The sequence below is a fragment of the Balearica regulorum genome, chromosome 1 (assembly GCF_011004875.1).
Source record: "Balearica regulorum gibbericeps isolate bBalReg1 chromosome 1, bBalReg1.pri, whole genome shotgun sequence".
NCBI classification, from domain to species: domain Eukaryota; kingdom Metazoa; phylum Chordata; class Aves; order Gruiformes; family Gruidae; genus Balearica; species Balearica regulorum.
This window is the reverse complement of record NC_046184.1, coordinates 44,143,406-44,168,064: the sequence shown is the minus strand read 5'-3', so window position 1 is coordinate 44,168,064 and position 24,659 is coordinate 44,143,406. Positions and strand designations below refer to the sequence as shown.

The 24,659-nt window shown below is 38.9% G+C and overlaps 2 protein-coding genes across 3 annotated transcripts in view; one reads left to right on the top strand and one right to left on the bottom strand.

The window, feature by feature from the left end:
- RPS16 (ribosomal protein S16) overlaps nucleotides 1-24,659 on the bottom strand; it is a 321,098-nt gene that overhangs the window by 248,541 nt on the left and 47,898 nt on the right. The window contains exon 1 of one of the 2 annotated variants that reach the window (XM_075747558.1): nucleotides 6,062-6,066. The exons of the other annotated variant lie outside the window; for it this stretch is intronic. The gene's annotated coding sequence lies outside the window, so the exon portion shown is untranslated. Of the gene's footprint in view, nucleotides 1-6,061; nucleotides 6,067-24,659 lie in introns of those variants that run through there. 2 annotated transcript variants of the gene reach the window in all.
- The window catches only part of PAWR (pro-apoptotic WT1 regulator), an 85,623-nt gene that overhangs the window by 30,219 nt on the left and 30,745 nt on the right, over nucleotides 1-24,659 (top strand). The window contains 1 exon segment of the mRNA XM_075747568.1: nucleotides 14,082-14,210. Coding sequence (XP_075603683.1) covers nucleotides 14,082-14,210 — 129 coding nt within the window.

Sequence of the window (24,659 nt, the reverse complement as noted above, 5' to 3'; positions counted from 1 at the left end):
CAGTTGGTTCATGTGGGATGTATGCATGAAGGTTGCTGGGGAGAAATATGTTCTTGGTGCAATTTGTTACCCTTGTTACATGTGTTGCCACTGAAACTTTTCCTGCAAGGAGTATACTGTTATAAAATCCTAGAAAATAGGGCTGTGGGGGACCTTGAAGAATCACCTAGTTTGTCATCGTGTCCCAAGAGGACCCTTGTACCTGTGTTACCCCTGACATTTATCTGACACTGATGTGTTTTAAGATCTCCAGTGATGAAGACAGCTTTTCTAGGCAGACTACTCTATTTCTCTGTGTGTGGCTTTTTGTTTGTTGGTTTTTTTGTGTAATGTATTTGTTATCTTTGCAACAAAATCTTATTAGGTTCAATAAGATGCATAAGTGAATCAGTCTGCATCCTGTTTGCAAGGTGATTTTTTGCTGTCACTGACCCAATAAGTTGTTTATAATGTGAACTGGACTTCGGGAAGAAATCCTTTCTTACAGTATTTCCCGTCTGGTGAATGACTGTGAAAGCCTTTGTGGGTGTTTGATATGACAACACATAGATGTACTTATATCTCTACACATTTTAAAAACAGTTTGCAAACAGAAACCGTGAATTGAAAAGCAGCTACAGAAGATAGTCAGAGCCTTTTATCCCAACTCCAGTTAGTAATATACTCCATAATATGCAAGTAAAGATAGCCAAATGTTAACTGAGCTGTTCCACATTTTCAGATTTACAGCCAGAAGAGATCCTAGGCCAGACTTACATTTCAGGCATAAACTACTACAGCTTAATTAACAATGCCCTCTTTTTATCTTATTACAAATCCATGTCAGAAGTACAATAATTAAAAAAAAAAAAATCATGGAAGTGTCAATGGAGCTTTAATTGTTTTCAGAAAAAGGAGTTCCATTTCAAAAAATGTGGAAAATTTTACTTAAAGCAGTAGTAATAGCTGTGTTACAGTCTTTGTGGTCTTGATTTCAATGGATGTTTCTTCCTAAAATTACTTGCATATGTTAGCAGAAAAAATCACTAATGTGAGGAATGCTATATGTACAAAGTATACGTATTTTAATGACATTTTTGGCATATCTATGCCAAGAGAGAGGGTAATTTGCTACAAATTTCACAAGGAGTTAGGCCAGATCTAGTGGTTCCTGTCCTTGTGCTGTCCCTTTTGTTGTGTGTGGACACCTGTTTTTATAATAGGGGAAATGGCAGGTCTGAAAATAACATTTTTGGGTTTTGATGAATTAATTTACAGCGGGATCAGATCCTGTACAGGTGAACATTGTGCCAGGACAGAAGAATGGGCAGTTGCAGGCTCCAGGGTGAGCAGATGAGGCTGGGCTATTTTGACCAGTCTGTCAGTATTACTGAGTTTGTGCTGTTTGTGGTGGCAAGGCAAGGTTAACAAGTCCAGCTTGCCTTGTCTCTCCATCCTGCTCATTTATGTTGCAGTTTTCTTTCAGTTACGGTGGCCCAGCTGTGCGTGGAGCCAAGATGTAAAAAGGAGCACGTTAATCCACTATCCTTGACTCCAGATGGGCTTTTTTACCCCTATAACGTGGGGCTATGCCGTGATGTGGCATGTTGGTAAAACTTCTAGTGGTTGGATGGATGAGCTCTGCAGCTCTGTAGTAGTCCTCTTGTTGCTACTTAAAGCAATAGCAGCCATGCACATTACAAGGGGAAAACTGTTCTGTAGCCCATACAGCCTGCATGTTAGAGTCACCTTGGCCATGCGTCAGAACTCTGAATTCTGAATCAATAGTTTGTTTCCCCTTAAAAATAGATCGTGTTTACTGTTATCAGGGACACTATTTATATCCCAAAGTAGTTAATAATGTTCCACATTAGTACGTGCTTTAGATGAATACTTCAGTATTTCTCTGGTTTGAATTGCTGAGAGTTTAACCTTTTCCATGTTCGGGCTGCATTGCTTTTACCTGACTTGCCTGTGCCAACCCTGGCACTCATTTGATCCTGTAGTTAGCCAGACCAAGATGTACAAAAGACTATTCACTTTTTATAGGGTTAGCTTTCTGCTAGTAAGTTACCCTGACGTGGCTTGCCAGTATCGGGGGAGGTGATGAGAGGGCTGCTAGATGCCCGTGGGCAGGAGCAGGAAAGAGGGAGAGCTGGAGTACGGTGAATGGGCGCAGGCTAATTTAAGCTGATGTGGAGCCTCAGCCCTTGTCCATCACGTTGTTAAATTTGTTAGGAATCTTGGGGGGAGGGAGAACAGTCTTGTTTTCTTGGCTGGGAAATGCAATTGCAGGGGGGCATGTGAAAATAAAAAATAGGAAATAAAAATAAAATCAAAGTAATGCAGCGTTATTTCAGTGTCCAAATAAAGTTTGGCTCAACTTTAGGGTGAAGGTTCAGTTCTGATTCTATCTGGAGTAGTTTCCTTTCTTTAAATTGTCTGGTGTCCTTGTACAGTTAGTCATAGATATGCAGAGATTTTTTTTTTAAAAACATTTTTTTATAGTGTTTGAGAGACTTTTGGATTCCTTACTCTTCCAAATCTACAGATGAAAATCATGTGGCAGTGAAGGGGAAAGGTTTTAAATTGTTCTTGAGCCAAAAGCAATCTCTATATATAGCTTTTTACTGATTTTTGTACCTTTTAGTGCAGGTGCTAAAAGGTTAATAACTAGCCTATCACTTCTGTTATATCAAGAGGGGATTTTTTGTAACCTAAAGCAATGTTAATTTCCATTTAAGGAAGAATGTCTGCAGGAGCCAGTGGTATTTACTAACTGCGCCTGTGAAAACATTCCTTTTCACCCTCAGATGCTCACTCAGCCTTCTGTTTTCCAAGTGACATTATTGCAGGGTTTAGCTTGTAGTCTGAGAAATTAAAAGCTCGTCTTAATAACGTGAACAGCACAATCTTCAGTCTCCTCCTTGGATGCTTCCTCCCTTGCATTCCCTGGCTTGCATTGCAGTGCAAGTGTAGCAGTGGCTGGGGGATTTATTTTGTTCTTGTTTGGGTGTCGTTCCCCCCCCCCCCCCCCCCCCCCAACGTGTACAACACAAAGTCCCCTTCTGGAGCATCATTTTATCTTTGAATGGTCTAGGGGTGTTTTTTTGTCATTAAGATTCTCAAACACAGATTTTTTTTTTTTTTTCCTTGATTCAAAGTATCATTTGGCTGTGATGGGTTGTTGCACGAGATGAATTGAGCTCTGAATCCCATCTCCAGTGTTGTCAGCTCATGCTAATTCCTCTCCTTGTCCTCTGCACTGCCGGCTTGAACACATGAATGGCTCAGGGCTGCTCCATGGTAACGGTGTGAATGCTCCTACCCTGTGATACCTACAGGATATGTAAAATTGTTTACCTTTCTTTCACTGGGGGATGGTAAAGCTTGAGTTACCTTGTGTTTACCACGTTTTGGTCTACAGAAAGCACCACGTGTAAACAGTTACCATGGAGAAGACAAAGCATGTTAATTTGTGTATCAGTCTTAACCTTAAACTCATGTGCTTGTTACATTCAATAGAAAATGGGGGGGAGGGGAGTCCTGGCCCCTTTATCCTGTGCCTCAGCGAGGGAGACCCTTGCCAGGGCAGGACCAAGCAATGCACGGGTCTGGAGCACAGGGCAGATCTATATCAGCATATAACAAAGTTTCCTGAGCATCTTTAATGGATATATTTTGGAGTGCTTCACAAAAGAGGACTATACCCTTCATTCCTATCTTACAGTTGAGAAACACATGTTATAGTTGATGTTTGCAATCAAGAAAACAGATGCTGTATAAGTTGAAATCTTATGATTTGCTTGAGCTGTCTGGCCTGAAAAGGTGAATCTGTTGCCATGCAAAGAACTTCTTGGTTGCTGAAGACCAGGCTAAGACTTATGCTATATTGCATGCAAGTAACTGTATAGCTAATATAATTTCTAATATTACAGCTATATAATATAATAGCTATCAGTATCAATAACTCAACAATTAAAAACACAGCTAATGGAAAATTGCATTTTTTGTACACTTTTTCTGCACTTGTGAATATAAGCTTTTATTTATCCAGCATTTTCCCTGCTTTATTGATTCCTGCTTTATTCTGGTTTAATTTGCTGTAGAAATACCATAGCTCTCCTATGCATTGAGTTACAGTAATGCAATGAGCGCAAGGTTCCAGTGAGTGCAGTTGTTTTGAACTAACTGTGTGATGTGACTCATTCCTCCCATTACGATCTTATGCCATATTTCCTCACACCTAGATTGGTTTGGTTTTGTGTCTATGCATGTTCTTTGTTCTGAGGTCACCATATGCAGATGCTATGCTGTACTTGAACCTGCTGGTACTGTTTTGTGGGCTTATTGTCTATCTGCATGCTCCCATCCTGAAGTTCTGTTTCCTCTTTTCTTTTGGAAGAAGAGTATGTCCAGCTCTGTCTTAGATCTGGTAATCAAAATGTGAAGATTTTGGATGAGTCCTGCAGGGGAAATTAGGCAGATCACTCTGACAGTGACAGAAAGACCACAAGAAAAGTATAATGTGTAGTTTTGCTTCTCAGACCGATTGAAACAGATGTGTTCTTTGCTTGCTTGCTTATTTTTGCTGCTGTAATCTCAGTTTACTTGCGTAGCTCCCTCTCACCAGGCATCAGCTGCATGTTCTTTCTATGATCCTTTCCCACAGCTCTTTCTGGCTCCCACGCTTTCTCCTCCTCACTTGTAAGTCACTCCTATAGTTCCCTCATTTCCTCACGGAGCCTTTGAATGGGAAGAGTCTAACACCTGCTGAGCTGGTTCAGGGCTGCATACAGCGCTGACTGCTCAGGTGGAAGGGTAACTGGCCTGCTTTGTCTAGCCCTTGAATTACTGTGGCAGCTAATCTGCATCTTTCACTTTTAGCAAACTTAATTTAAAAAACATAATTGTGCAACTTCCATATCTTTACAGTATTAACCTATTATTATTTATTACTGTCTGGACCCCCTCCCTTCTGTTGCTAGTCACTTCAAAAAAATACGGGGACAAAAGAACTGTGATTTCTAAGCGCAGTTTCCATAGGAAGCAGGGGTACGAATGCTGGTGATGGAAGACTTTTATGCTGTTAGGACATGGGATTTCACTATGAGAACTAGGACTAGATTTGCATCAGGAGCCTCGGACCTTGATAAAAAAATAAATTGTTGGCAAGGCCCCTGAGGAAGAGGTCTTCCTTCCAAATGCAGAGCTAAAGGATGATATCAGAAGTCCAGATTGGGAAAGAGCTTCACAACATTGTTGCTGGGGTTAGCTTGTAGGTATTAAGTGTTCTCCCAAGAAATAGTTAGAACATTGACGGCAGCAGCAACTTTAAACTTTTTTGATCTTCTCTGGGTATTGCCATCCTAGCAGACTTCAGCACTACAGATGTGCTTTGTCTGCATGGCTTCAATCAGTACTGTCTTTCTATTCCTGACATCAGTTCTGAGGGCTTCAAAAGTGCTTAGTTATTGCCTTGAAAGTCAAATTCAATAGTTAGTATCTAGATACATGCCTATCCTGTTTAATGTGCTTTCTCAGTACTTTCTCTCCCTTTCTACCCCACAGCTGAGTGTAGAGTCCTCCTATCTGTTTAGGTAGAACAGCTATTTGTATTAGAACTCAAAAAGAAACAGCTGGGAGAGCAGAAAACCTGGTTGATATTTTTATCAGTTTTCCTACGAATTCAGAAGATCCCACTCCCAAATGAGAAGTGCAGTACAACTCTCAAAAAACCATTGTGCCAAAGTTTTCTTTTTCCCTTGGAATTGGTTCTGAGTCTATTGTCATGGCTTGTCTGTGCTCCCTTGGTTGTCAGCAGCCTCTTTGGCTTTGTTTAGTTTGACCAATCCCACACTCACTGTGTGTAAACACTGAACGAGATTCAGTTGGGTAGAAAAAGAAAAAGGACAATTAGCTTGGAAAGTAAGAAAGCACAAACCTGTGAAGGCACTGTACTTCATTTTTAAAAAGCCACTTTAAATGCAACTCGATATTCAGACAATATAAATTGCTGCAAACTACATGCTTCAGAGGATAGGATAGTTAGAAATACAGTACCCTGATTAACCTGTTTGATCTCCCTTCAGAACATTCCTTAAATACTGATCTCATCTTTATTTCTTTTTAGAAGTACCACAGATGTACTAGGGAAGAAAACAGGAATTAGATGCCTTCTGTATTACATGGTCACATTAAAAGTAACACTTCTGTTTTGAAAATAGTGTGCTAATTTTCTCCAGGATTTGTTTCTCTCACTGCTCTTTTGGCTTTAAAGAGAAGGGTCCTCACTCTTTATCTATATGACAATACATCTTTCTCTCTTTTGGAGCATTGTTTCTGTTTGCTTAGTTTGGCAGAAGTACATGGCAATGAAAGTTAAAATGGTGGTGGTTACAGGCATTTTAACTCCGTTATCTAACTGTTCTTTGAGGGGCTTTTGTTCAGCCATTGTTCCCAGTGGGTAAACTGCTCCTATTTCAGGCAGTTTACACTGTCTCTGATACCAATGTCTCCAAGAATCCTGTTGAATACAGGAGCAAGTTTTATAGGAAAAACAGTGTAGGTAGGCATTGAGTCTGTAGACGCCTGTTTTCTGTACATCCAGGAAGAGTTCTCTTTTCAGTTCTTGCAACCTGCTGTTGTTGTTTCCTAACATGTATGGCATGATGCAAATTGAGAAATATTTCTTCTGTGAATGGTACAAATATCCTCAACATTTCTCTCTCTTCCTCCTGGCTGAAGCAGGTGAACTTTGTTTTGCCAGGTGTCTTCTGCTCAGCCACTGGTCTGTGATCATCATATTAGGTAGGATGCATCGTTTCAGGATGTTAATTAGGAGATTAAGGAGATGGGTTTGGTGACTGACTCCACTTTGCAACAAAAATACGATTGTTTTTGTGTCTGTGTGTGATTTTTGGGAACATTTCTGTAACTTTTGGATTTGCATGTTCAATGCTATTAGTGATTTCTGTGTACAGAATGTAGTCTTCATTAAGTCTATACCAGATGTAAACCATCAGCAGAAGGGGGAAAAGATGTGTTGTCACTAGCAAAATTTGATTAGAACACGTAGAGGTAAGAAGAGCAGTAAGCAACATTTCAAAAAGGGAGGAGGATGTTTAATTTCACTCTTGCAGCATATAGAGCTGTGCTGTATCCGAAGTCTGGGCCCTGTAGTTCTGCAAGTCAAGTGGGCTGGAACTGCCTGGGGATCATACCAACAGCAAGAGGATTTGGCTGCTTTTCTCTTAGCCCCTTTGTTTGCTGTTGGTTTTTGTTTTCTTTTTAAGAGCAGGGCATTGGTACTTCTTTTGGATGAGTTGTTATTATAGTCGTATAATAATTTCCCCATGGAACAGGTGTCAACAGTTTGATGACTTTGTGTAAAGATCTTCAGTCAATTCTGCTGCATTTTACTCTGTGACTTTAATGTTAATATCACATACTATGTAGTTAAATTTAGCATTTCCACCAATCATTTTTGACAAGCCTTGTGATAAAGGATTTTTTGGCGATTAGTTTAAGTTAAACATTTGACTTTTGAACTCATTCTTGTGGTATGTTTGAAGACAGTGGTGGCCAAACAGTGTATTTTGCTGAATAACAAACTGCAAACATAACTGCTTTTTGTTATTTTAATGGAGGGATAATTGACATTCTGGTGTTGATGTAGTTGATGTTTTACTTCAAGCTTTAAAAGAATTCAAAATACTTTGTTATTTTGCTCTAATACAGACAAACCAGTGTGGTGGGTTTGGGTTTTTTTTCAGAAACATTTCTAAGTGGATTTTAAAATTTACCCTGTTGAAATAAAGAATGCAAATTGTATTTGCTCTGTAGTATAAATGAGTGTACAAAGTGGGCACTTCTAAGTTCTCATTTTAGGTGAGAAAAGGATAGACTTCAAGCAAAATGTAAATGTGATATATAATCATGAATACTATGAATTCTCTAGAGCAAGATGTGCATCTCATTGATCTCTAAGTGACGCTCGTCATTTTGGTTTGCTTTGTTGGCAGCTTGGTCAAGGCTGGGCGTGTCCTATGGCTGCAGTCAGCTGTGCTCTGGCCCACCTGCTGGTCCCTGACCCATGGCTGCATTCGTCTGTCTTTTGATCTCGGATACCAAAGATTCCTGTCTTTATTCTTTTTCTGGGTTAAAAATCCATGCTTGTGATCATACTAATTGTTGATATTGGACCCCGCTCCATTTGGATACATCGGCTTTTAGAAGTGCGGAAAGATCATTCAGATAAAGTGTTCGAGTTCAGTATCCTTTTTTGGACTCTCTTAACGTGAGCATTAAGGTCAGGTATTCTTGAAAAAATAAAATCTTTTACTGGGTAATCCATATCCATAAAACTCTTTGTAGGTTTTAGATAGTTCCTATGAATATTAGCTCTTTTCACCTCTGTAAGGATGTTTTTCAACTTGTAAAGAAAAGCAAGCGAGACCCGATGAAAGGCTTGTGTAGTGAAAAAGATGCAATTTTTCCAATGACACTGTTGTTCAAATAAAATATATTACTGTAAACCCATTTTACTTAAATATTTTGGGTGCTGCCTGGACATGGTAATAACAATGTGTTTAAAAATTATGATTGAAAACTGTTTCCGAAGCAGAAATGTAATAGAATCTCAGATCATTGAGGTTTGGGATTTTTGCTTGTTTTGTGCTGTGCCTTTTGGGGTGGTGACAGAAAGGTTTGGTACTGTGCAGAGAGGTAGGAAGATGGTATTTAGCAGATATCAGAGCTGTGTGTGGTAAATAGAGAAAGCTTTGGTTCTCAGTGCTGCACTGAGAAGAGTGATTATAAAGAAATGATGTGTAAAATAATTGTCTTTTATTTGCAGTTAACTTTTCCAGGCTTTTCTGAATAGTCAGCTGAGGGATAAATGATGTTGATTCCCAAAATGCACTTTGTGGTAGTTAATTGCCTCATCACATTTTTTTCAGAGTGAAAAAGAATTCTTATATCTTGTCTTGTATTTCTACTGTGGAAGTTTTTAGGAAATGTGTAGATTTAATAGAAACATTTGCACTTTTCCAGTACCTTGATAGGAAGTTGTGGTAGTGTACTTTGACCTTTTACTAAACATGGAAAAGGTCGTTGTAGTAAAATTGATTTAAAAATAAATAAATTCATTGTTCAAAGTAATTTTTGAGCAATGGGAGGAAGCCTAGATTTGTTTCCTCTCCTAGATTTTTAGCATGGTTAAGAAGCTAAAGAAAAGTCAAGATAACCGATGATGCTTGTGTTGTCAAGATTCTATTTATTGCTCAAATGTGATGTTGAACACAGGGTTTTACTGAAAGTACATAGCTGCTTGCACATCTTACAATACTGGTTAAATATCTTATTATCTCAAGTACTCATCGTTTTCAAAAAGCTGATGTAGTGCAACCATCCCTGGAGCTCTGCAAAATAAATAGTTTGAATGGGCTCCCATCTGGTTCAGGCAAAATCAGCTGGGCTAATTAAAACTGCTGAAACTAACCTGACTGACTTTTCATGATGTGAACTGGGAAGCTCTCAGATATGTGCTCAGCCAGCAGAACTGCAAGGCAAAAGCAAGTTGATGCAGGAAGGGGGATGAAGATAGCGACATTTTGACTCAGCACCATTTTTTGTGGCAGGAGTAACTTGGGTGCGCTCAGAAACTGGTCTTCTGCATGTAGGAATACGGCTTGTTTTCATGGAAAAGACAGTCATTCCCCAAGTGTCGTTTTTTTCTTAGCAATGCGCAAATGTTTATAGGAAGAAGCCAGTGAATCATTAGAAATGTTCTTTGTATGATGTCTCTTTAAACCGCAGGCTGGTGGTGCATTGGAATTTGGGGGTATCTTTGTGGCTGTTTCCTTCATCAGTCTGATTCTTTTGAAAGCATCTTATTCTGCTTGTATTTTCCATACTAGAGGTTTACAGAAAAATGTTTATACTACAGCTTCAAACATGTACTGAAATGCTAGAAAACCTAAAGAATTTCTGTGGATTCCTTATATTAAGATCAGATGTGGGAATGTCACATTGAATATCTGCTATACAAAACTCAGATGATTTTAATGGAAAATAAGAATCTGAAATGGTATGTGCCTAGCAGCAAAATAAAAAAGCAGGGGGAAGGGAATGGACAGAGAGAATTACATAATGGGCCAGAATTACACCTCGGTGGTTACAAGTCCATTTCTCTGTTGTGCTGACAGCAAAAGTAATTACTGCATTTATGTCTTTTTCAATGACATGAAACTATTTTTTTAAAGCAAAGTGGAGTATTTGAGAGAAGCCTACAATGCGAGCAACGCAGTAATCCATCTGATTGAAATGCTGAGGCAGTTTCAGCTGCAGGGCAGTTTGAACAAAAATGGGTTTTAAAGTTTGTAACAACACTTTGGACTTTTTAAATTTTTCAATAATAATTAATCTATCAACTGAAACTTGGCTTTTCTTGATTTTTATTACTCTAAAAGCTAGCTTAGAATATAAATAGCATTATTAGCAGTCTAACTGAAGTTGATGCAGAAGTGCATAAGCAAGGTATTGAATGTAAAGTATTATTTTGCATAAGAAAGCTTATTTCATCGTGAGTCAAAAAAATTGGATTTCCTTATTAAGGCTAATGGTTATTGAAACAAAACTTAATAACTTTAGTAAAAAGCAGTAAAATGTTAAAATTCCATCGTTGTTATCATGTTGACCTGTGCTCAGCAGGCATTTCATGGACCTTGTTTAAATTAGCATGCATGTATGTGCGTGTCTCTATGTTTGGAAGGGGAAGGTAACCTTTGTGTTTGGGAAACCACAGAAGGTCCTTGACAGTGGCCAGTAATCTGCTTTAGGGCAGGAAGGCATTGGCAACCCTAGCCAAATGTGCCACACCAGCTGCAAATGGTGAGGATCAACCTGTCCATGACTCTTCTACTTCATAGGATCATAGAATGTTTTGGGTTGGAAGGAACCTCAAAGATCACCTAGTTCCAACCCCCCTGCCATGGGCAGGGACACCCTCCATTAGACCAGGTTGCCCAAAGCCCCATCCAACCTGGCCTCGAACACTTCCAGGGATGGGGCCTCCACAACCTCTCTGGGCAACCTGTTCCAGTGCCTCGCCACCCTCACAATTAATAATTTCTTCCTCATATCTAATCTAAATCCACCCTCCTTCAGTTTAAAACCATTACCCCACATCCTATCACGGCATGCTCATCTGCAACAAGTAATAAAACCTTCACTTCTTCTGTGGTTCCCACCACTGAAACTTGCGTTGGCCCCAGCTGGTGCAGGGCCTACTCCAGTGAAGGGAGCTGCAGTGGGAGCAGCCCCAGTAGCCTTTAAAGCAGAGGTTATGTGCTCTAAATTAGATTTGTATGAACTGTTTAGCTAACTGTTCAGTGCTTGGGAAGAAAGCCTTTAACTTTGGAAGTATGAATTATTTGGGGGTGTTGAATACCTTTTGATGGTATGGATTAGCAGTCTTTTGTGATCTTGGACCTCCCTGAGAAGAAGGGAAGAGGTGGGAGTGGACATCCCTGGCAAATCCTAACTGAAAATGCTTAGTTTAAAATTTTGTGGCTGGAAATGTTGTCTCAGATGATGGCATTCTGTTCCTATCCAAAACTGCTAAGAGAATAGTTAGTAGCAGGTGATACTGTATCGAAAGAGAGAAGAACATTCTTTCTCACAGATGTAATTGTATTCAGAGAAAAATATTTCTGTGGAATGCTGATGGTCTCTGGAAAGCTTATAAGAAGCATGTATCTGAAGGAGAAAATTTGTCAAGAAAGGAGCACTTGTCTACTTAATCGTTACAAAGACTTTTTTACCTACTGTATTGCAATTTGAGTTTTATGCTTATCCTTAAGGTTATTCTTAAAAATGCAAAGCTTTTTTTGCGGTGTCAAGATTACTGGTCTCTTCTGTTTCCAGTTGGTTTTCTCCTACACTTACTAGAGGCTGCTCTTCCAAAATCCTGTTAAACTATCTCTTTCCTTTGAGTTTATCTGGGATCTTCATTCTCTTACATGAACAACTTGGAGGCTGGAAGAACAGCCCAAAAGTTTTCCTGTTTTTCTAACGCAGTATCATTCTTAATCTACGTGACGTGAGTCTTAGTTTACGTGAGACCTTCTGTGAGCCTCATAGTTCTTTCTGAACAAGACTGGTTTTGTAAGAGCTGAATATCACTCCATTTCTTGTTGTCATAGTGGCTCATTATTTCTTATATTGTCACTGCAGAATGGGTTATGGGTTATATGGGTTTATTAATGGGATAAATTAGGGTACAGATTTACCAAAAATTTTAAGATTTACAGTTTCTAAAAGGTAGAGGTGTTGATTTAAAGATCATCTCCTAGAATATGTCATGACAGCGTTTTTTACATGCAGTTAAAAACACACCTGAGAGAACCAAATTAAATATTTTTGTATTTATAATTATTTTATTTGAAAAGACCACTTTTTGAAAATGTTTTTGAATGTATAATGATTTAGCTGTAATAGTCTTTTAAGCATGCCTTTTCTTAAAGATAGAAGTAGACAGGTCTACAGCAGTTGCATTACAATGTTGGTGGAATTGCAGTAGGATTCTGCCATGAGTGCTACTGTAGAGAATTTAAATGGGCTTTATTCTGGTTCATTTCTGTTCACTTTATTATGTTCGCTTTTGGAAACATACACCTTTCTAGTTTGTCAGTTTTTAAGCACTTCTGTCACCATGGTGTTTGCTTTGGAGCAGCCAAAGTTAGTTTTTTATATACTAGTGCAATTTTCAGTTAGTAAATAATACTGGTTTTCTTTTTAAAAAATACTACATTCCAGCATTCTCATTATATGCTTTTGACTAGTTCTGTATCCTTTGGATAAGGTGATGTCAGAGATCGTCAGTGTCAGCCTCAGAATAGTATTTTGGGTTTTGTGTATTAGAAACTTCCATCAAAATAATTTGACATTCATCTTTGTTCTCTTGTAGTCCTGTTCTGTTTCTCAAGCTAGTGCTCATTCACCTAGAAGCTTTTTCTGATGTCTCAGAATGGTTAGTTCCCTGTGGTTTTGTAGCTAGGTCTCACACACCTCTTGTTTTAATGCAGAGTGCTGACAAACAGCTTATGATGTTATGGTTGATTTTTTTTATTTTTTTTTTTGAGCTTTATGTCTGCTTCAAGTTGATGCTCTAAACATGAGATTGTGGTTTTTGCTTTGATAAACTAATAGACCGATGTAGATGTAGCTGGTTGAGTCCTCACATTTCTACCCTGGCCTCAGCGTGGCTTTGAGCTAGAACAGAGGCAGTGTTACTGATGATGATGATGTGTGGCTTTGAGCTAGAACAGAGACAGTGTTACTGATGATGATGATAATAATATTGTTATTAGTATTCCTGTCTCTTACCTGTCAGAAGTCAGTGCTTTAGCAATTTAATCCTTTATGAATCAAATGTTTCAGTAAATCTAGTACGAAACATTTGTGATGAACAGCCAAAATGTTAGTGTAGATTGTTAGTAATTAACAAGGGTCCAACTGATTTTAAAATGGCTTATTTTCTATAGAAAACTTGCAAAGACAAAACCTAAAACAAGTAAAGCAAAATTAAGATGGTGATTCAGACTGACACTTTAGTCTCAGCAGATACCACTGTGTCAAAAAAGGTCAGCTATTGAGTGAAGAATACAATTAACTCTTTTATTTCCTTTTCTGTGCTTCCTCAAAATCTCTGATGTAGAGGTAAAATTATTGCTTATGATAAATGAGGTTGTAAAATCATTCAAGTGGAAGGGACTTCGAGGATAGTCCACACTCCTGCTCACAGCTGGATTAACACTGAACTCTGACAACATTGCCTAGGTCTTTGTCAAGTTGGATCTTGATTTGATTATTTCTTTTTGTGATTAAGAAAAAGCAATTAATTGTCACACTTTATTCTTGTATTGGAGATACCAATATCTATGAAAAGAAAAAAAACATTTAAACATTTAATTAAAACTTTTCTGAAATATAAAATTAATCTTTGAAAAAATTACCTGATGCATGAATTTTCTGAAATACGGGAAGCATGTGAAGCAACATACACAGACTATCTTGTAACTGAAAATTTTTGGTTTTAGAGCCTTGATGAATATGAAGATGATGAAGCAGGGCAGAAGGAGCGAAAGAAGGAGGATGCTATTACGCAGCAGAATACGATACAAAATGAGAATTCCAGTGCAGATACCCCTGGCTCGTACTTACTACAGGTGAGATCTTAACACTTACTTGTTTTGATATTTTACTTGGTTTTTAAACCTTCTTTGTACTCCTACTTAACAGTAGATTATACGTGATATAGAAACAGACGTGAAATTCAGGAGTTGTCACATTACTAAAACCAATATGAGGTTCCATTCGCCAAACTCAACGCTACTGAGACCTGGTTCTGAGATCAGAACGCCTTGTTTCTCTAGGGTCTTTGGAGGTAAAGGTATTGATGTCCGCCAAACACTCATTTGATAAGAGGAAGAGAATCCTGGAGATTCAAGTGAAAAATACTTGTAGTTTTAGAAAATTCAGTTAATTGGAGGTAAACTTTTCAAATCACTATCTGATTTCCCAATTTAATTTATCATCAATTAACAAACTTGTAATTACTTATTCTGGTATTGAAACTAAAACATTCCCTAAGTATGCCTTGTATAACATATTTTGTATACTCTACCTGAAAGGAGGTTGTAATGACATAGGTGTTGGTCTCTTCACCCAAGTAGCCAGAGATAGGACAAGAGGAAGTTGTGCCAGGGAAGGTTTAGATTGGATATTAGAAAAAATGTCTTCACCAAAAGGGTTGCCAAGCACTGAAACAGGCTGCCCAGTGGTTGAGTCACCATCCCTGGAGGTATTTAAAAGACGTGTAGATATGGTGCTTAGGGACATGGTTTAGTGATGGACTTGGCAGTGTTAGGTTAATGGTTGGACTTAATGATCTTAAGGGTCTTTTCCAACCTAAATGATTCTATGATTCTATACACCCTTCCTGCATGCTATTTGGCCTGTGGCAAATGTTCTTTCCTTTTGGACTTAAGTTTCTCTAGCCAGTCTTGTTTCACCTTCTCTTCTGTTACCTAACAGCATGTGCAAACACAGCTGTACACACTGAATCCATCCAGCTCTGCCTCTTGCCTCTAACAGAGGCAATAGCACGTACATGGGGAGAAAAATACACCAACAAGGCAAGCACATGGTGATAATTTTCAAACGACCAGCGGGATATCCTGAACCAGAGGGGGCATCACTGAATTTAGTGTATCTGGATGCACTTTCTTTCTAAAATTTTGCCCAGTGTTTCATATGCTCATGGATACATTTAACCTTCAGAAGAGCCTACGGCAAGGAGCTCTACAGCTTAATTACCTGGAATGTGAAGAACAGTCTCCTTTTGTTTAAGTGAACCTGTCATTTGCCATCTGTTTCCATGTGATTTCACCAAGGTGTCCCAGTGGAAGACATGGGGAACAACTGCTTCCTCTTTATGTGGCTGATGCCTCAGAGAGAGCACGGCCTTTCTCAGCTGCCTCTTCTCTAGGCTGAAGAATTCTCTTTTATTTAGTTGTTCCTTGCATAGGAGATATTCAGTAACATTCTGTACTTTTTCCAGTTTGACTATATTTTATTTGGGATCAGGAGTCAGAACTGAAGAGTTCAGTACAGCATGCAGTTACAGAGTGGTTTAATGGTGATTTTTGTTTTGTTGCGTGTTTCTTTCCTGACAATTCCTCATAACTGCCTGTTTGTCTGCTGAGCACTGAGTTTACTATTTTTGTCATGTGTGTTTAACTTAACATTTTGGGGTTATCTGTGAGTGATAAAAACCAGTTCAGAGGCTGATGCATATGTAAATTTAGAAGCATGTTTACCTTTTTGTCTCACTTTGTGCTTATGTACACTAAATTTCATCTCCTGTTTCACCTCTCAGCCACTCCCAATACAGAAATCGTGCATATTTTCACAGTTGACCCTCATCTTTTCTGTTCTGAGTAGCATCTGTGGACGTCTACTTCCCAAATATGTTGAAAAGCACAGGTCCCAGAACAGGACCCAGTGGAACTCTTTTTGTTCCTCCATCCGCTGCAAAAGCTGTCAGGGACACCATTATTTCCTGTCTTTTCACCAGTGATTTATTCACAGAAGGACTTTAGCTCTTATTCCAGTGTGGCTTAATTTCTTTAAGAGGCTTTGGGGAATGCCATTTTCACCTCAGTAGGCTGCCAACTAACTTTCTCTTCTAGACTTTTTTTTCCACTTAAAAAGCTGTGTTAGATTTGTGAAGTGTAATTATTTTACAAATGCCTTGGTGACTCTTACACACTATATCATGTTTACTCACTTATTCCCTAATTGTTTTAGACTTACTAGCACCACTTTATTCAGTGTAAATATCAAGCTTACTGGTCTACAGTTCTCTTGGCTACTCTAGAATCTTCTTAAAAAATGTGATTATGTTAACCATCAGTACTAGGACAGTTTTAAGTAAGAGATTATATACAGTCTATACAGAGTAGTTTAGTCGTTACATTTTTCAGTAACATCAATAGTTCCTTCAAAGTTCAAGGGATAAATACCTTCTTACTCTGGCAACTAGCTTCCCCCCCCCCCCCCCTTTTGTTAATTTGTTTTTAAGTTCTACCAGCGCTTCTGTTTGAAACAGACCCTTTGAGTCTTCCAGTAAGTGCTCTGCTGTGAGACCCTTACCATGCTTTTCCATGATGAACACCACAAAAATATTTCTGCAGAGAAACTGCCTCCTCTGAGTGCGCCTCTTATAACTTGATCTATTGTCTTTGCAGATTCTTTGGCAGGACTCCTCATTCTGAAATGTTTTTATACTTTTTCCAAGTTGTTTCTTAAACTCTTATTGTGTTCACTCTGTTTTCACTTCCTCAACAAATATTCTGAAAGTCGTCACTTTTAGTTTCCCCTAGTTGTATTATTACATAACACTTTGGCTATATTCCCATGCCCCGTTTTTTTAATACATATTTTCTATTCTTCTTGACCAACAATCTCAGTTTCTAGTTACCAGGCTGTCTGTATTAATTGTAGCCTACACGGTTCCAAGTTTGTCACCTCCGTATTCAAACAGGCACTACTACTTTGTTGACAGAGCACAGCAGGGGTGTCCTGTCACTGACAATACAGAAGAGAGTCCCAGTCCTCAGATCTGGCAAAGACCCAGGATGGCACATGTACAAAACAGATGGAACTTTAGAAAGTTGTAGCTGCTAAGACTTAGTCAGTTTACTACTGACTCTGTCAACTCGCTTTTTATTAGAAGACTTACAACTTGCCCAATTTGAACAGAATTTGACAGTGGTGTTACTTCAGCTTTGGTGACTACTCTGTGCAATACTTAAGCCTAATTCTGTTCTTAAAAGTAGAATTTATCTTTTAGATCTAAGAATTCAATCAATTCTAGTTGCCATTGACCAATATCTATTCAAGTTCTACCAAGGAGAATACATTTCTGTAGGTATAGATGTGTTGTTCGCTGATTTGTCCATTCCATTAATCATTTTATGAAATTTGTAAATATATAATTACTGTGACAGATATATAGGAAATAAGACAGTTAATACTGACTTAAAGTATGATAGATAAATATGTTGCTGAATAACATTTTGTTTCCAATTTCAGTTCTATTTTCACATTGTCAGGAGTTGCTGTTATCCTTCTCATTGGCAAAATGCACAATTTTTGAAAACTCTGTCTGAATTGGAAGTCCTTGATCCAAAGCATGGAGATACATGATTTGTTTAAGAATAGATCTAAAAATATACCACACCTGAGAGTATTTTTCCTGAAGTAGAACTACTTGGCTGAAGTCAGCTTCTCCATTATTTTATATTGGAAATAGGGAAGACGGTAGGTCTGGCAACATTATAAACATTGAAAAACAATTACAATCAGAGCTGTTACTGAACTTAGCAAAAGATAGCGTGGAAAGCCCCACCTCACCAGGTGAATCAACACTAAATCCACTCCCAAACACAAAACAAGTATTATATCTGGCTCTGACTTCCTTGCTTGATTTTTCTCCTATTTTTAATGCTGCAATTCAGTGGTTCTCGGCTTGTGGGTCACTGTGCTGTGGACTACTCACCGATGTGTACGGACATGTAGACTAAGAGTAATAAGTTACATGTAATGAAGCTTAGAACTGTTATAAATAAGCTTAAACATTTGTAATACTAAGGACAAACATAGTTAAAGTTACTATTTTAAAGTTACCGAATCAGTGGAGTCCAGCAATTATAGAAATCTAGCTCTCGCTTAGTAGTGATCATAAAATTGAAAATAGTACAAAACTATTTGATAGCAATGTCTTCCTTGCAGTTGGACTGAAATGATATTATGTTCAGGTTAATCAACATCTTTTCATAATTGAAGAAGATGTTAACATGTACTTGGTATAAAGATAACATGCATGAAAAAACCTACAAGATTTGGCTGGAAAAATTACTAGCTTACTGATGATTTTTTTAAGTCTTTTAGAAGACTGGCTGAATTCCAGAAGGTGGAAATATGCTACTATTATGCTAATATTAAAAAACAATAAGCATATGCAAGGCCTTACATTTTGCATCAAAGAATCCAGGTTATGCTGATTCCATGGTCACCTGTCTCCTGGAAGTCTGTTGTTTGGGGAATATTTTAGGGGACGAGATGCACAAATACGTGCCCTTCTTGGGGCAAGCCCGTGACTTCTCTATCATTATAGAAGTGATATCTGAGCATGATACCATGTTGTGGTGTCTGCATTACTTTGTGGTGTTCTTGGAAAATTGGAGAGCAAATTGAGAAGGCTGAGAAGATTAATCCATCCCTTAAAACCTTAAAATCACAACTGGCTGTTTTTCACACAGAACTGTCATTCTCAATACTTTGGAAGGTGGTTGAAATACTTTGTTTCATGTTATCTTTGGTTCCTTTCTGCTCAGATTTTATTTCAAATACTGTAGTGTCTATGAATGCTCGTTGTTGTGCTGTGCCCTCTATGAACACACTGCAGAAAACTTCATCAGTTGTGAACAGTTTGACATTTAAGTGTAAGATGTGGGAATAGTTGAGTAAGTACATATTGGCAAAAGCACCAACCATTGTCTTGTTCCAACCATTAATTTGTTTTGTGTATGGAATTGTAATGGGCATTTCTTGGAGTTCCCGTATTGCTCTTAGATTGTGCACCAACAAGAAATTCAAGAAATTTTAAGAAGTTGAATCTTACCAAATTATTTTATACCAGATACAACTTTGTAAGATACATTTGAGACAGTTAAACAGAGTCACAGTCCACAGCACTAGACACATTTGGTAGACAAAAATGTCACTTCATTTGTAGCACTGAACCTTGTCTTTATACTATATGTTGTATTATATTCTTGAAATAAATTCAAACTATGTGCATTAGTAGATGGGCTAAAGCTTGACCTTAGTACTGAATTCCTGTGGAGCTATAATCCAAGACAACAAAAGGAGAAGTTGCTCTAATTTCCAACTCATGACACTGTCTTGCATACACGATAGCATTGCCATGACTTAGGATTGCTCTCACTCCTCTCTGTAGCAGCAATGCAGGTTTTTGTTCTCTGCAAGAGCTTTGCTTGTGATAGATGCTTGGATGATCATTCTGTTCAGTGTAGAAATTGCCCAGTACCTTTGAAAGAGTCCTTCTAGTTGATTGCAGGTGAGGATAGGATGAAATTCTTGTCTACATAATCAGCATTCACCTAAGGTATAATTAGAAAATCGTGCCACAGCAGATTGGGTTCATCATCAACTTCAGTAGTGAATAGGTTAGATGGCTGGTAAAGTAATCTAAACTTGATTTATTAGCATGACCATTTAGTTATGACTTGTGCATTTACCCATAAGTCATACAAGAGCCTATGAAAATTGAAGTAAAAATGCATCTGATCTTTTTTTAACCTTTTGTTCTAAAAAAGGTTAACATTCCACCAAAATGGTGCAGGCAATTTCTAAAAGAAATGGGGTCCAAAGATGTTCCCACGTAAGTGTTCTGGTGCAGTTCTGATTGCTTAAATACCATCCTTTACTTTAGATGTGACCCAATGTATTGAAATTTTCTGAAGCAGCGATGTACACCAGTGTTGCAAAGCTGCAAATGTTTAATAGAGGCACCTTATAAGCTTATAGTTAGGGACTAAAAGTCTCTGGTGACTTTTTAGCTGTGTGGTAAATTGAGGAATGCAGGGATGTTATGTGCATCTCCATTAGGAAACACAGCTGAAAACCTGCTTGACACAAGTTTCCCCAGAGTTTTATACTTGGATCTTATGCCAAGAATATGCTACCAAATAAGCTTCTCAACTCATATTGTAGTTTATACTTGTCTATTTTGCATTTCCTGGCTTTTTATTTTGCATTTATTTTGTAATGTCATACACCATCATTTTGCAATTACTTTCCAAAGTACGTGGTAATGACAGTCATTTCTATTCATACCTGACCACAGCTTTTCAAAGATGTTTTGCATCTAGGTTTCGTGTAGTTCTTGCAAAGAAGAACTCTGTGTGTGTGCATTCAAGAGTAATAATTCATCTTTTATTAGTCTGTTGTCATGATGTTGCTTTGTGTTAATTTCTGCCCATAGAAAAAATTCAGTTGTGCTACAGGGCATGCCCAAATGTATTAGGACATGTTTTATTTTTTATGCTATATTTCTTCAGATGTTAGGCCAAGTATTATTTTATATAACGTGATTATAATATTGGTATTGTTTTAAAAAGAAAGTAAATAAAAAGTGATTAAAATACAGAAAGGTGTAAGTTAGGAGGAGCTGTGTTTGAGGATATGAAGTGGTACGTAATTCTGCAAAATCAGATAGTAAGACTGATATTTGACAGTTATTCTGGTAACCGAAGTTAGCAGATAATACTCATAATCATTTGCTGATTAGCATGATCCATCTCACAGATATGGTATGAAAACAGTTGCTACTATTCACAAAGCATTTAGGTGGTAATAGCGAATGCAATGGACTTATGGGGAAATTTTACTGTATGTTTAAAGAGGATCCCATAAAAAGGGGTTAAAAAGTTTTCAAATTCAATAAATATATTTGCATCTAAAGTAGGTCTTGTGTGTACAGTATTTTTAAAGTATGTGACATCAGTTGCAGGGAATTTGCTGCACTGTACAGCTCATGACATGAACCAGGTGCTTCAGATGTTTATCTGCCATGCTTGGCATAGCTTGGGAGACCCAGATTTTTCCTGTGATCTGTGTAAGGAAAACAGGAACACAGGAATTCCGTCTTTCGTGATCACTTATGAAACTCCAGTTAGTTTCTAACAATATGGGCATATATTCAGTGCAGTTTGTGAACAGCAATGAATTAAGGCATGGTGGCCACTTTGTGAAAAACAAGCAGATGCAAAATACTGAACACTACTCACTGAGTACTCTTCTTTTGTGTTCCACCTGAGAGATCTTGTGGAAAAATACATCGTGTGATGATGTCAGGAAAGGCAGTATCATGATGCATGTAAGAATTTGAATGAAAGTTACGTAAGTCTGACCTTTTCTGAACTGGTTGACTTTGCAGTCTTAATGTTCTTTAAATGCTTTTTGTCTCTATCATTAGAGACTGGGGAAAAACAAAAAAAACAAACAAAACCAACCACCCCCTGTAGTTTAGGAGTACTAATGTTGCATGGTGGTCTTGTCCAGTATAACTGGAGGCTTTAAAGACTGAATGGTTTTGCAAAATTGAGATTGCTAGTTTTGAGTTAAATTGTGTTTGTGTGTGTGTTTTTCAATAGAAACTGAGTTTTGAAACAGTGGAGTCTGGATTTTTCAGCTGAATGGGATATGTAATAGACATTGTTGCAGCAGCATAGGTTTCTCTGCCAAAATCCTCCTCCTCTCCTCTCGTGAGCAAATTTACTATATGTGTGCCTATGTGTAGTGCTGCTGATCCATGCATGTTCAGTGGGGTTTATGTTCCCAAAGGATCTGCACATGATCAGCAAATCTGATTCAACTCTTATTGCGTGTGCCCTGTTGAATACTGCTGCTTTTGGAAAGTGCTTACAAGTGAAATTGCAGTCCCCTTCACCCCTCAGAAATTGGGAAGCTGAGAGCTGGCAGTTACTAATGTGAGACCGAAGGGAAAGTGGGTGGCTGCAAGCTGGCTACGAGCCAGATGAAGTTGTTTTTATAGAATTCATAGAATGGTTTGGGTTGGAAGGGACCTCAAAGATCATCTAGTTCCAACCCCCCTGCCATGGGCAGGGACACCCTCCACTAGACCACGTTGCCCAAAGCCTCGTTTTGGCCCGCAACATGTGGCCTTGAGGCTTGGAGGTTGGGCATCACTCCTTTGAGTCATCTGACTTCTCCTCCTGTAGAGAAGTACTGATACACAGTTATCAACGTTTGTCTTCATAACAACTGATCAAAAAGAGAAATCTTTCTGTTTGTTTGTGGAAGGCATTGTTTGTGTTCAGTGCCTGATCATTCTCAGCAGAAATTTGATTACTTTTGACAAGCAAACTTAGCTTATCTTAGAAAGAAATACAAAATTATGAACATTTTTAACATCTGTGTTCAGTAGAGTTCAATTTAGTGGATAAGTGGTTTAAGCTTAAAATTTTGTTTGAGGAATGTATTTCACTCCCAGCAAATGAAGTTAAATGTACCCATGAAGTCTCTTACAGTTGAATACTCGGGTTTGTGTGCCTGTGCACACGTACAACTATTCATCACAGGACCTGCATTAAAACTAAAACTGAATCAAACCTGTATCTGTGAAGGCAAGGCAGCGTGGAGGCTTCTTACTCCTGCTTTAGATTCACGGTTGTGTCCAGGAACTGCAGGGGTTTCAGCACAGCCTGCTCTTCAGGTATTTTATAAATCCTTGTGCAGACCAAGTGGGAAGCAAAGTATGTAAATTATGATTTTGGATGTGATCCTTCCATTAAGATTTTATTTTTGGGGGGGATTTGTTTACTTCTCTTTTTTCTTACCTACAGATGCTGCTGCTACGTACTCAGCCTGTATGAACAGGCATTTGTTTTGTTGCTGAACTGTTTGTTTCTTTCACTGTTGAGTTCATGAAGCTGTGCTCCAGAATTGCATAAGCTGGTGCATTAGCTGGTGTTACACTGGTTTGGAGCCTTTATATGGCCGTAAGGAATAGGAAGCAGTTTCTCAAATTCCCAGCAAATGTTTTGAGCAGTCAGCAGAGGCCTCACGTGAAGCAATTTCATTTTCTTTCCCACATGCTTTCTTTTTTGGATTGGCATCACTTTTTAACTCGGCTAACAATGCTGGTTTGAGAAGATTGTTTTACCTCTGAAAGAGTCAATGTGTAAATTCCGTTCAGCTGTCAAAAATGATGATGTCTAAGTGGGTATCTCCTCCCAGTCTTCTCTTAAAATTTCTTGAGAGGGAAAAAAATGTGATCCAGTAGAATATAATGATACACCGTAGCTGAGGTTCCTTGGGAAGAAGAGTCCTTGGGTAAATACAAATTTATTGAAGAAGGAGGGGCTTCCTGCCATATAGAATCATAGAATGGTTGGGTTGGAAGGGACCTCAAAGATCATCTAGTTCCAACCCCCCTGCTACGGGCAGGGACACCCTCCACTAGACCACGTTGCCCAAAGCCCCATCCAACCTGGCCTTGAACACTTCCAGGGATGAGGCCTCCACAACCTCTCTGGGCAACCTGTTCCAGTGCCTCACCACTCTAACAGTAAAGAATTTCTTTCTAACATCTAATCTAAATTGACCCTCCTTCAGCTTAAACCCATTACCCCTCGTCCTGTCACTACGCTCCCTGATAAACAGTCCCTCACCATCTTTCCTGTAGGCCCCTTCAGGTACTGGTAAGCTGCAATTAGATCTCCCCAGAGCCGCCTTTTCTCCAGGCTGAACAATCCCAACTCTCTCAGCCTGTCCTCACAGGAGAGGTGCTCCATCCCTCTGATCAGCTTCGTGGCCCTCCTCTGGACTCTCTCCAACAGCTCCATGTCTCTCTTGTATTGGGGCCCCCAGAGCTGGACGCAGTACTCCAGGTGGGGTCTCATGAGAGCAGTGTAGAGGGGCAGGATCACCTCCCTTGACCTGCTGGTCACACTTCTTTTGATGCAGCCCGGGACACGGTTGGCTTTCTGGGCTGCAAGCGCACACTGCTGGCTCACGTTGAGCTTCTCATCAATCAATACCCCCAAGTCCTTCTCCTCAGGGCTGCTTTCAATCCATTCCTCGCCCAGCCTATAGTCGTGCTTGGGATTGCGCTGACCCACGTGCAGGACCTTGCACTTGGCCTTGTTGAACTTCATGTGGTTCGCATGGGCCCACCTCTCCAGCCTGTCAAGGTCCCTCTGGATATCTGCTTGTACAAATAGATGACGCAGCCTGACTGATATCAAAAGCTTCTGTAGCATATGGTAATGTTCCTGATTCCTGGCCTTTTCTGCTATTCTGTTCTAGAGAGAGAATTTTAGTTACTAATGCTTTAATGCCAGGAACAAGTCTGAAACCTGGATAATGAAGTTAAAAGTATTTGTGGGGTGTGTACAGAGGAGGAGGACACTCTTCTGTAAGAACCTGCATGGACCAAGGGGATCTTTGTGCAAGGTGGAGAGGGGAGACAACTTGCTCACTGTTGCAGAAGGATGAGCAGA